The 11,304-nt window shown below is 47.8% G+C and overlaps 1 protein-coding gene across 3 annotated transcripts in view; it reads right to left on the reverse strand.

Moving 5' to 3' along the window:
• Window positions 1-3,033, reverse strand: part of PTPRM (protein tyrosine phosphatase, receptor type M) — an 840,737-nt gene extending 837,704 nt beyond the window's left edge. Inside the window, exon 1 of one of the 3 annotated variants that reach the window (XM_025365055.1) lies at window positions 1,911-3,033. In XM_025365055.1, the coding sequence (XP_025220840.1) occupies window positions 1,911-1,983 (73 nt within the window). In that variant the 5' untranslated portion in view covers window positions 1,984-3,033. The remainder of the gene's footprint in view (window positions 1-1,910) is intronic. The other 2 variants (XM_025365057.1, XM_025365054.1) reach the window with 2 other exon arrangements.
• Between the last annotated feature and the right edge of the window lie 8,271 nt (window positions 3,034-11,304).

Genomic DNA, 11,304 nt, shown 5'->3' on the forward strand with positions numbered 1-11,304 from the left:
AGTAGAAGTCTATTTTGGCTTGACTGATCATTTACATCAGCCTTAACAAGGACATGGGTCAGTACAACTGAGGCTGAAATCCTTTTTGGTGATGAGGAAACCATGGTTTAAATAAGCAATATAAATATTTGTTTCCACCCCCTTGCACGCAATTTAAAAATCCATCCAAATGATATTTGACACAGCTTAACTTTAAACAAATCCCAAGCAGGGAGTTATGGATTTTAAAAAAGAGAAAACCATCACTAGGGCTCTCATACTTGGCTTCTAATATTAATGAGTTACCAGGCTCTCAAATTGGCGAGTGCTACTCTATTATTCACTAATAAGAACGCAGACCAAATTCTGCATCCGTTTTATAATCGGACGACAGTGCATCATTGTGTTCAATCCTCTGGAGCACGCGCAATTACCAGGCAGTTAGGGAAACACAAAACTTGGAGAAAGGATATTTCTGTATTGAAGGTGATGGTTTGGGTTTCAAAACCTACAAGTTCCACTCCTTCTCTGAGGCCAACTGTGATCACGGGTCCTGCAGATCAGCAACACACAAGACACAACTAATGTGCCTGTGAGTCCAGAGCTCCAGCAGCCAATGGTCCTGGACCCCAAGAAAATAAAAAGGTTTCCACGCACCAGAGAACCAAAGGTTTTTACTGCTTAAAATATGCTCTTTACTGTTCATGAAAGTCCCCTTCATCGAATTCTTAAAAAGCCCAACTTACTCATTCAACTCACTTGTTCCCAAACGCTGAGACCTATTTTGCAAAAACCAAGTTTAAGACAAAGGAGCAGGTTTTTTTAATTAAAAGAAAAAGGAAGCCCACCGCCCCCACTGCATGTGGACCTTAATGAAACTAATCTAATAAACACTAGAAAGGTGTGCAAATGGGCCAGCATTTGCTGTCCATCCACCTGTGTCATCCAGGTAATAAAGGTGATCCTGGAGGTTGTAAACCCCTGTGACAGCGTGCCGGGTTCGGCCCCACGCCGGACCCCCGACTCCGATCCACAGATCCTCTCCATGAGGGGCTCCCCTGGGCTTAGAACGCCCCCGCGTGCGCGTGCAGGCACACACGCGCGCACACTCACACGCTTGCTCGCACACCGCCAGTGCCTCTCCTTCCCACCTGGGACCCCCGAGCAGCCGGGCTGGGTGAACAAGTTGCCGCTGGCCGCGGCGCTCCGCTAGGGGGCCGAGGGTGGGGAGGGGGAGCCCAGCGGGGCGCAGGGCCGTGGCTACCAGGGCCTGGGGACCTGCCCGCTCCCTCCGCGGCCGCCGAGCCCTCCCGCTGGGACCGGCAAGGAACTCCCCCGGCTTCTCCGCAGACGCTGCGCGACCGCGGGGACCTACCAGGGTCGCCAACCGCGCCGGGCAGGGGGCGACAGGGAGGGCAGGACACCGGGAGATCGCCGCCGCCCAAGCGGCCGCCAGGTCCCGGCGATCGCTGCGGGCGCAGCCGAACACCGGCGGCCTGGGCCCGGCCGCTGCTCGGGGTCGGTGGAGACCGCGCAGCGCCTACGCCAGGCGGCCCGGTGGCTGCAACTGGGAACTTCAAGCAAAGTTTTCTGCTGTTCCTTTTGCAGCCGGCCAGGGACTCATAGTGGCAGCCGCCCAACCTTGAGCACTAGCCCAGGCCGCGGGAGGACGGAAGCCGAGCTGGGAGTCCCGGCTGGGGAGCTCGCCCTCGGGGTTCGTCCGCTCCGCCCGCCCGAGGACTGGGCGCCTGCCAGCCCCACGGCCCCTCGCCCAGCGCCCGGCTCACAGGCAGAAGCCGTGTCCGGCCCGCCGCGCCTCCCGCCCGGCCCCGACGCCAGCCTTAGGGCTCTACCACCAGGGAGCTGCCGGCGTCCCGGGCGTCCCGCGCCGGCCCGCGCGTCTCGGGGACGGCAGAGGCGGTCCCGCTTACCTGAGAAGGTCTCGCCCGCCGCAGTTAGCAAAAGTCCGGCCAAAGTCGCCAGGCAAGTCCCAAGTCTCCTCATGGTGGTGAGTGCGCGCCGGGCCGCTCCCCGGCGGCGGTGGGTGGGCGCACGAGGGCGGTGGGGGCCGGGAGCTTTGGTTCCGAGGCAGCGAGGAGGGCAGGGTAAACAGCAGAGCACTGAGCCAAGCCCCCAAAGTGCCAACAGTTGCAGAAGTCCGAACTCCAGCGGCTCCAGGGGCGCGGGCACAGGGTCCTGGGTCCTCCTCCCCTGTCCCTGGCCCCACTCGGCGTCTGGCGCCGCTGTCAGAGGTTGCTGAGGGCGAGCCCGCGGAGCCAAAATCTTCCCTCGGTTCCGGTGGCTGAGCTCGCCGCCTCTCGCCTTCCCCTGCCCGGGACCCGGGACCCGAGCTGCCGGCCGTGGCCGTGGCGGTGGCCGTGGCCGTGGCAGCGCGCGTCCCGCCCGCTGCCTCTCCACAGGCAGCCCAGAGCCCAGCCCCGGGCGGCGGCGCGCCGATGACCGAGCCCGCGCCGGCTGCGCGCGGGGCTCTTGCTCCCCGACTGACTGGCGGTGCCCCGCAGGCCGGCTGAAGGGAGCGCTCACGTCACGGCCGCCCGGCGCCGCCGCGGCCCGCTAGAGGGCGTGAGCGCCCGCGCCCAGCCGGCCCGCGCCCGAGCGCCTCCGGGAGCTCTGCTGGGGGCGGCCCCGCGGCCACCGCCACTGCCGCCGCCGAAGCGGGCGTCAGCCGCGCGGGGAGGAGCGGCCACTGGGCTCCCCCCGCCCACCTCCTCGCCCCGGCCGCGCCTTCTATTTTGGTGGCTGGCTCTGGGGAGGGTGACTGTGGAAGGGGCTGTGCAGCCGCCAGAAGTTTGTCCCGGGTCACGAGCCGCGAGTAGTTTGTGAGCGCTGCCGGGCGGGACCAGCGGCCTGCGACCCAGCGGGCTGAGCCAGGCGGCTTCGAGCCCGGCGCCGGACGGCGATGTCACCGCACAGGGCCAGCTGCACCCGGAGTCGCCGGGCCTGCGCTCCTCGGCGGCTGCGGGAAACGCGAGCCAGGCGATCGCGGAGGCTCCAGAGGGCTGCGAGATCCTCTGCGCCGCGGGCGGAGCGAAGTTGGCGGGCGCCGGGAGATGGCGCGGGAGCCGGGAGAGCAGAGCCCCGCGATCGCCAGCCCGCTCCCGGCCGGGCCCGCGGGGTACACGCCGCTGGCCCCGAGCAGTGGCGCCCGGGAAGCCGTTTCTGCTGTTCTGCCTCCTCATCATGCCTCGGCGTCCCGTGTGGGCCCGGAGCGAGCCGCAGGCAGTACACGGAAGGCGGTGGTCACACCAAAACCAGGGTTTGGACATAACCCGTGGTTTCTGTATCTGGTGGAAAGTGCTGGGAAACGGGAGAAAGAAAAGTGGGGAGTGAATCAAGTAATGTCTTGAAATATTTTAGTTTTACTATTTTGGGTCTGAGTGAATAAAAAAACCTTACAATGCTTCAGCAAAGAGTAAATTTTTTATTTTAATTGTAAAATTTTTTGTAAGTGATCCTTCTATCTTCCAGGGAATAAGCACATTGAGCCAGCACCAACCAGACAGCTGTAAGCTCCTGGCCTAGCTAACTGAACGCAATAGAAGGGTTGGGAAGAGGTTAAATTAGGAACCAAAGTAACTGAGTGACAGGGTTCTAGCAATGATTCTGGCTAGAAGGCAAACCGGTGATGCAGAGGCACCCGGGAGTTCTCCTGCACTTTTTCCACAAGAGGGGTCCTCTGCTCAGCGCTCACTGCTTTCTAGTGCTTATAAAGACGCAAAAAATAAATGGATTCTACTCTCTAATTGACCCTGTCTCCAATGTACACCAGAACCAAGAAAGATAGAGCTGTCATCCTCCTAAGGCAAATTTGGGGACTAGAAGATTTTTGCCTTTAGTGTAGCAACCAACACTCCTCTTACTTCAGGAAGTCCACTTAGTAGATACTTTCCAGACCTGTTCTTTAGAAGTCTCTATATTAATCATTTACTTGTTAAGATGACCTTACATCATCCTGCCACTTCTCCCAACTATGTGCTTATGGAACCTTATCTTTAATTGTGAAATGAACATTGAAATCTCAGGAAGGAAGCAGTGTCTTCAAGATCAGCAAGTGCGGATAGTCAAATCTGCAACCTAGGCTTTCAATTTTGATGTACTTGTGTTCTATACTGGAGTTCAAATTTGCTTTTTTAAAAAAAAAATAGTAATAGGCTTTTCAATGGAGTTTTTCTGCTAGTGGGAGGACAGAGGTACAAGCTAGGGGGATAAAAGTTGATCTTGATAAGTAATTTCTTTAAATTAGGTGAAGTTAATATTAGGGTGGGATTTCATTTGCGAAGTATTTTAATTCTTTCAGCAAATATCTACTGAGGCAATACCATATGTCAGGCACTGTGCTAAGTACTGGAAGTTGTCTTAGGCTGGGTTCCCTCAGAAACAGACCTGGAGGTTGGGCTTTAACTATGAGTGGTTTCGAATTGGGGAAGTGATCCCAGAAATCACTATAAGGAAGGTGAGACAGCAAGACAGAGGGAAAAAAGGCAGACATTGATATGGGATGTGTCAATAAGCAGGTGACGACTGTGGGCAAGGGAAACTCAATCCCCTGGTGGGGGGACGAGGAGGAGCAGGATGGAAGAGGAAGGGACCACACTTCGGACCTGCCACTGAGGCAGTAGACAGAAAGCCCTGCCAGTACTCCAACTGCTGCTGCCACAGGACTCCCCTTGGTAACCTCTACAAACCCTGTCCCTTCCGATTGTTACTTAAAGCTTAGTGGCAGGGTCTGTAAATTTCAATTACCCCTGTTCTCTATCTTTACAATGTTAAGTTGACTACCCTTTGCAGCCTTCCATCCACATTTCAAAGGGTGGTGGGATTTTTGCCAGCAGCTTCTGCCCTCTCAATTCATGACAACTACTGTTAGTTTACTCCCTCTTATAGGTAACCGGTCAGAGCAGCCTTTGAGCCTAAATGGAAGTCCACTGCTGAAATGAATGGATTGGACTTCCTCTAAGGAAGGGATGCTGTAGGAATCCTCCCAGTGGGACATTTGCTTTGACTTGTTTTTTCAGCAGTAGAGATTTAGTTTTAACCACATTTCACTCCTGACTCACTGGGGACAATAGTGACATTTGCAGAATGGCTGCTCAGAGTTAGGGGTGCTGTCAGGCCAGCCCCTGACATTGGTAGGCTTGGGCAAGAGTACAAATGCATAGCCACTTACCATATGCCTAATATTTCAAAGTTATTGATCAAGCTAGCAAACTACTATATATATTCCTACCTTGATACATATAACAACCAAATTGAAAGATAACACCTACGGATTTTATATGACAAAAAGCAAAATATCAGCAACTGAATTATGCATATCTACTAGACATTAGACATGTCTAGATTTTCTTTGATAGGCTATATAGATAAGTGACAAAATAAAGATATATGATTCATATATATTTATTCTATAAAATTGATATTTCTCTTTAGTAAAATCACTATGTTGTTATAATCGAGATTTTCACTGAATTTGTGTTCCATTGACAGCAGTGATTGACAGCTTTGCTGTTCTGTATGGTAGCACCTAACAGCATTTCAGGTGTTCTGTTCCTCAGTGGCACTAGCTACATTTCAAATGCTCAGTAGCTTCACATGGCTAGAGCTACTGTATTGTACAACATGGAGAGAGAACAAGTCCTTCATCATAGAAAGCGCTATTGAACAACATTAATCTAAAAGATTCATTTATTCAGGCCCCGTGAGATGGCTCACACCTGTAATCCCAGCGACTCAAGAGGCAGAGGCCAGAGGATTACTTGAGGCCAGGATTTCTAGACCAGCTTGGACAACATGGCAAGATCCTGTCGCTACAAAACAATTTTTTAAATAGTCAAACATGGTAATTTATCCCTGTAGTCCCACCTACTCAGGAGGCTGAGGCTGGAGGATCATTTGAGCCTAGGAGTTTCAGGTTGCAATGAGCTGTGCACTCTACACTCCATCTGGGTGAAGAATGAAATCCCAATTCTAAAAAAATAAATGATTAATGTAGTCAAATCATACAAAATGTATGTACTTATACCACAAATGTAAATTACTTTTTTTATTTCAGAAAATTAGAATTACTTTTCTATAGTTGTTAAAAGTTTTCTTTCAAATGATTTAAAGTTATCTATTAGAATTAAAATGCAGCCGGGTGCGGTGGCTCAAGCCTGTAATCCCAGCACTTTGGGAGGCCGAGATGGGCGGATCACGAGGTCAGGAGATCAAGACCATCCTGGCTAACACGGTGAAACCCCGTCTCTACTAAAAAATACAAAAAACTAGCCGGGCGAGGTGGCGGGCACCAGTAGTCCCAGCTACTTGGGAGGCTGAGGCAGGAGAATGGCGTAAACCCAGGAGGCGGAGCTTGCAGTGAGCTGAGATCCAGCCACTGCACTCCAGCCTGGGCGACAGAGCGAGACTCCATCTCAAAAAAAAAAAAAAAAAGAAAATGCAAAATACAAATTATGACAATGAATATAAACACTGAAATAAAAGTTGTTTTTTAAAGTATAAACATTTTATTTAATATTTGGAAATGTAATTACACCTTATTAATGTGTAAATAAAACATAAACTTCTTAGCAATTCCAGCATTCATTGTCCACCTGGTTGTTAACATAAATAATCAGTATTATGTTTCATGTGTTATAACTTCACATCTACCATTTTAACAGTAACATTAATTATTTAATTTTGCAAAATATTGGCCAATCACCATGTTCAACTGCATGCAAATACTATACTGCTGTATGACTTCTTCCAGAACCATGAATTGGAACAAAAAGAGAAGCAAGAAAATGGATGTTTGGAATTGCTAGGAAATCCTCATTATTTAAGACTGTATGATCTGCTTGCTATCTAAAAGGAAGGTTTTGACAGTTTAATTCATTGGACTTTTCTTTTAATCAAGCGCCTCCACTATACATCATCCACACGTTTAGGAGCGTCCGTCTTCCACGTCAGCAGCAGCACACCCTGCAAATCTTCAGGTTGTGGGACGCAGTCGCCTTTGTTTCAAGGACAAGGGGCTGTAGGGGAAAAGTGTTTCTCTGGGGCCTTAACAGTGTTGGTTTTGAAAGCAAAGGTTTAGGGTTATGTTTTATGCAGTCTTAACACTGAGCACCAGACCCCTACTGACAGAAGTGGCTGTATGTTCCTTAATAAATGTATTTTTATAGGTCTGTGATGCCCGGTGCAGGAGCCCATCCTGCCAGTTGGTGGGCAGAATTGCTGGCTGTACTTGTGCGGTGCTGGTGCCTGGCAACAGTAACTCTGCTCTTGAGATTTGTCCAAACCCCATTAAAGTCAAAATGTAAATATAAAAATGAAAACTGATCTGACCATAACCTATCCCTACCTACCCAAAACGTTATGTTGAATTAGGAGGTTAACCCCGTGCGGAAAGTTCCTAAACTAGCCGAAGTATTTGCCAAGAAGCATGGACAAAATGATCATTTAGATACCTCCCAAGGTCACTCACTTGTAACCAGATGGAAAAAGAAAAGATTGTCATTGTTTCCATTGCTCATGTTTTCTTATCTAGGCCTTGCTGAAATGATTGCTTCTCACTTTTAGATGCATGTTGGGATTATGAAAGTGTGGTTTGAGAGAAATGGAAAAGGTAAATAAGCATTCTTGTATAGGTTTCCAAAATGATATATTCTCTTTTGTTTATCAAGGATAGCAAGTTGTAGGAAGGGAGTGAGGAAGGATAGGTAGGAGAATGAAAGGAAGGTAAGGAAGGAAGGGAAGAAGGAAGGGATAAAAGACAGACAGAGAGAGCACTACCTAGAGTCCAACTTCATTTGAATCCCAACTGTGTGAGTTAAATGAGTTCATTTCCACTTCCTGATTTGTAGAAATGGAATTATATGTGAAAGCTCTGTGTAAACTCTGAGGCGCTGAGCAAACTTGATTATTTATTATGTTGATCTCTGATTAAGCAAAGCTGGGAGTGAGTAGTGCCTCATCCCACTCCCCACCCATCTCGCCCCCATTATTCTTTCCCTCAGAGGACTGTGCAGGCACACGCAGCAGTGGGGCCTCGGCCACGTGATATGCAGATCCCTGTCCTTGTGCACACGCACGATTTGCGTCGACTTTACTTAGCTTCAGGCATGAGAGGAGCAAATAAAACTTTTCACCCAGGACTGACTTCACTTCACAGCTTCCCTCACCTTTTGAATGTGTATACATGAAACCAGGGAAAATGGGATGAAAATGAAAAACACATCATTAGTTTTTCACAGGGGTCAGAAGAAACCAGGTCATTTAAACTGTCACCAGTGAAGCCCTGTTTCACCTGAACAAATGACAAAAAGGGAGCAGGTGCCCTTTTTTGTGGCTGTTCATATCCTACCTAGGGTCAGAACCTGTCACTGACAAAAGGCAAAGCTCATCCAAGCATAGTTCAAAGCCACTTTTGTATAAAGGCTTAAACCACTAGGATGAATTTTTTAGATGCCCCAGGAATTCCTTCTCGTGGCCTGATTAAAAGCAGAGAGGTAATAGGTTTTAGTTCTTTGCTTTGCTCACATTACCCACAGAATACAAATTAATCTCTGCATTGTTGGTGCTGAGGCAGTGTATTGCATACTCTTTTTTATGTTAGGAAAACGTTATCAGCCTCTCACACTGTTACCCTGTGTGACACTGGGAAATTCACTTAACCTCTCTGTGTTTCAGTTTCCTTATCTGTAAAACAAAGATAATCATTGTCCACACTTCACAGAGTTGTTGTGAGGATTAAATAATAATGTAATAAGTATTGTAATAAAACAATAGTTCCTGGCTGGGTACAGTGGCTCATGTCTATAATCGCAGCACTTTGAGAGGCCAAGGCAAGAGGGTCACTTGAGCCCAGGAGTTTGTGACCAGCCTGGGCAACATAGTGAGACCCTGTCTCTATACAAAATAAGTAAATAATTAGCCGGGCATGGTGGCACACGCTTGTGGTTCCAGCTACTTGGAAGGTTGAGGTGGGAGGATCACTTGAGCCTTAGAGTCACGGCTACAGTGAGCCATGATTGCACCATTGCACTTCAGCTTGGGCGACAGAGCAATACCTTGTCTCAAAAAAAATCAGTTCCTGGCATATCATTAGTGATGTAAAAGTTGTTGTTGTTGATGATATTAACCAATGATTTTTAAATTAAATACTAAAGAGAACTGACCGTGCATAAACTCCACGCTGGGGTTTTATACATGTGCAGATGGGTTGGAAATATCTAACTGGGCCCAGTTATTTAGATGAGAAGACTTTCCAATAGATGTTCCTGTCCTTTCTCGTCACACTCTTCTTTCTGGGCATAATAGTTTATATCAGCTGCCAGACTCAGCACCAGTAAAACTGCATGGTTTATCATGGCAAGCCCTTAGTGTTTCTCCATCTTCAAAATGAGAATGACTTCTGTGCTGTCTACCTTCACTGTGTTGTACGAGAGCCAATGACAGTGTGTGTGAAAGTTCTTTATAAACAAGGAAAGCCTATGCACATGGAAGGTAGTATACTGGGCCCTCAATTACTACACTTTGATTGACGAATAAGGATGATCTAAGATCTATGACGGGGTTTCTCATGAAGCTCTTTTATTTAGTTTTATCAAATAGGACTAAAAGTTCACAATTTACACATAGGTCACATTTTTATAAAAATCTTTTTCTGATTGGAACTTTTACCTATTCTCTATTTTAGGTGAAATGACTAGGTAGGTTGATAATCTCTAAAAATTCTCCTTGTAGTCACGGGATCAGTAGCAGGGCAGATCTTACGAGGCAATCTCAATATACCGTACCAGAAAATATGAGTATTACAGCCATGTCTGAGCCTGTGCTCCTAGGAACTGGGAGACCCAGGAAATGACCTGATGGAAGGTCCCTGACACCAGTCAGATCCCCTCTGAGAGTTGCTTTGTATCTGCAGGTCTCCTGGTGACTTCCTTGATCGAAGTGCGGGCAGAACACCAGGGCTGCCTGACAGCGAGGGCCCCTGGGGCAACAGGTCACGCTGTACCCTCTCATTCCACTCCTGCATCCTGAACTAGGGGAAACAACTTCCTACACAAAAGCAGTCTGCTGACCAGAATAGCCCGACTGCCCTGTCCCCTGGGGACAGGAGACCGGATGAGGCTTTTTCCTGTCCGGAAGCAGGGTTCCATCTACAAGACCAGTGGCTGCAGCCACGGTGTAGACATAGTAACCACCTGCCCACACACATATTGGCAATAGTTTTCAGACTGGTTAATCATCTCTAGAAAAAGCAAAAAGCCAATTTATGAAGATTTTATCAGAGCCCTCTGGAGGTCACTGTATAGTCTCTCTACTTTTATTTAAGTCTCCAAGAAGTACTAGAAGAAAATGCTTTCTGTGAACTTTTTGGAGCTGGGAAGTTTTAGAGATCTGCTGGCTCACTCAGTGGGTATGAAATGACACTTCACTGTTTGAATCACAGTCAGTTCAAAGGCACAGGTGGCAGCTCACCAAGTAGCAGCTACTTTCCACGTGAGGGTTCATTAAAGGAGACAGTGTCTGTCCCCGTGTACCTCTTTTTGCCCAGAGCCTTTGAACTAACATTTCATATTAGTTCTTGTGCCTTTGTCTGAGACAACTGTTTTCCTCAGAACACATTTTGGGGGTTCGTCAGATTTTCCAAAACTCAGGGTGGAAATTATAGTACTTTATCATGTTCCCATGGATTTATAGTTCCTTTTTATTTTACTTTCTTTAAAACAAATCCTTTGAAGCTGATCGGTATGTTTCTAAAAACTCAGCTTGACTAATACTATTAAGAAACGTTATGCTAACAATGTCTTTCCTACCTCAGATTGAATTATTGCAACAATGGCGTCCTAGGTCCTTGATCTGTAATAAGGCTGGGTTTCCAACAGAATATGAAAAAAATAAAAACATTTCAATGCTAACATCAAAGAAAAGATCATCTTTAGTCTCTCTTCATCTTTGATATTTTAAAGTTTCCAAATGTTGTGGTTGGAATTGACAATTTCTAGACAGTCATTACTGTCAAGATGAGACAAGCTGCAGAGGAAAACATTCAAACTTATCTCAGTATGTTTTTTAAGCTAACATTTACTGAGTTCTCACTATGAATGAAGTGTTTTGCTAGGGCATTAAACCTCTGAAAGTCATGTACAGTTTTGATGCCCATTTTAGAGATGAGGAGACTGAGGCTTAAAGCTAGAATGACTTAGATGTTATAAAGATAAGGCAGCATAATTAGGCCACAGTCACTCAGCTAATAGTAACTGGTAGAGCTGTGATTTGTAGGCAAATATTCTCATTTCCAGAGCTCCCTTTCTTACC

This window comes from Theropithecus gelada, chromosome 18 (assembly GCF_003255815.1).
Source record: "Theropithecus gelada isolate Dixy chromosome 18, Tgel_1.0, whole genome shotgun sequence".
Classification (NCBI taxonomy): Eukaryota; Metazoa; Chordata; class Mammalia; order Primates; family Cercopithecidae; genus Theropithecus; species Theropithecus gelada.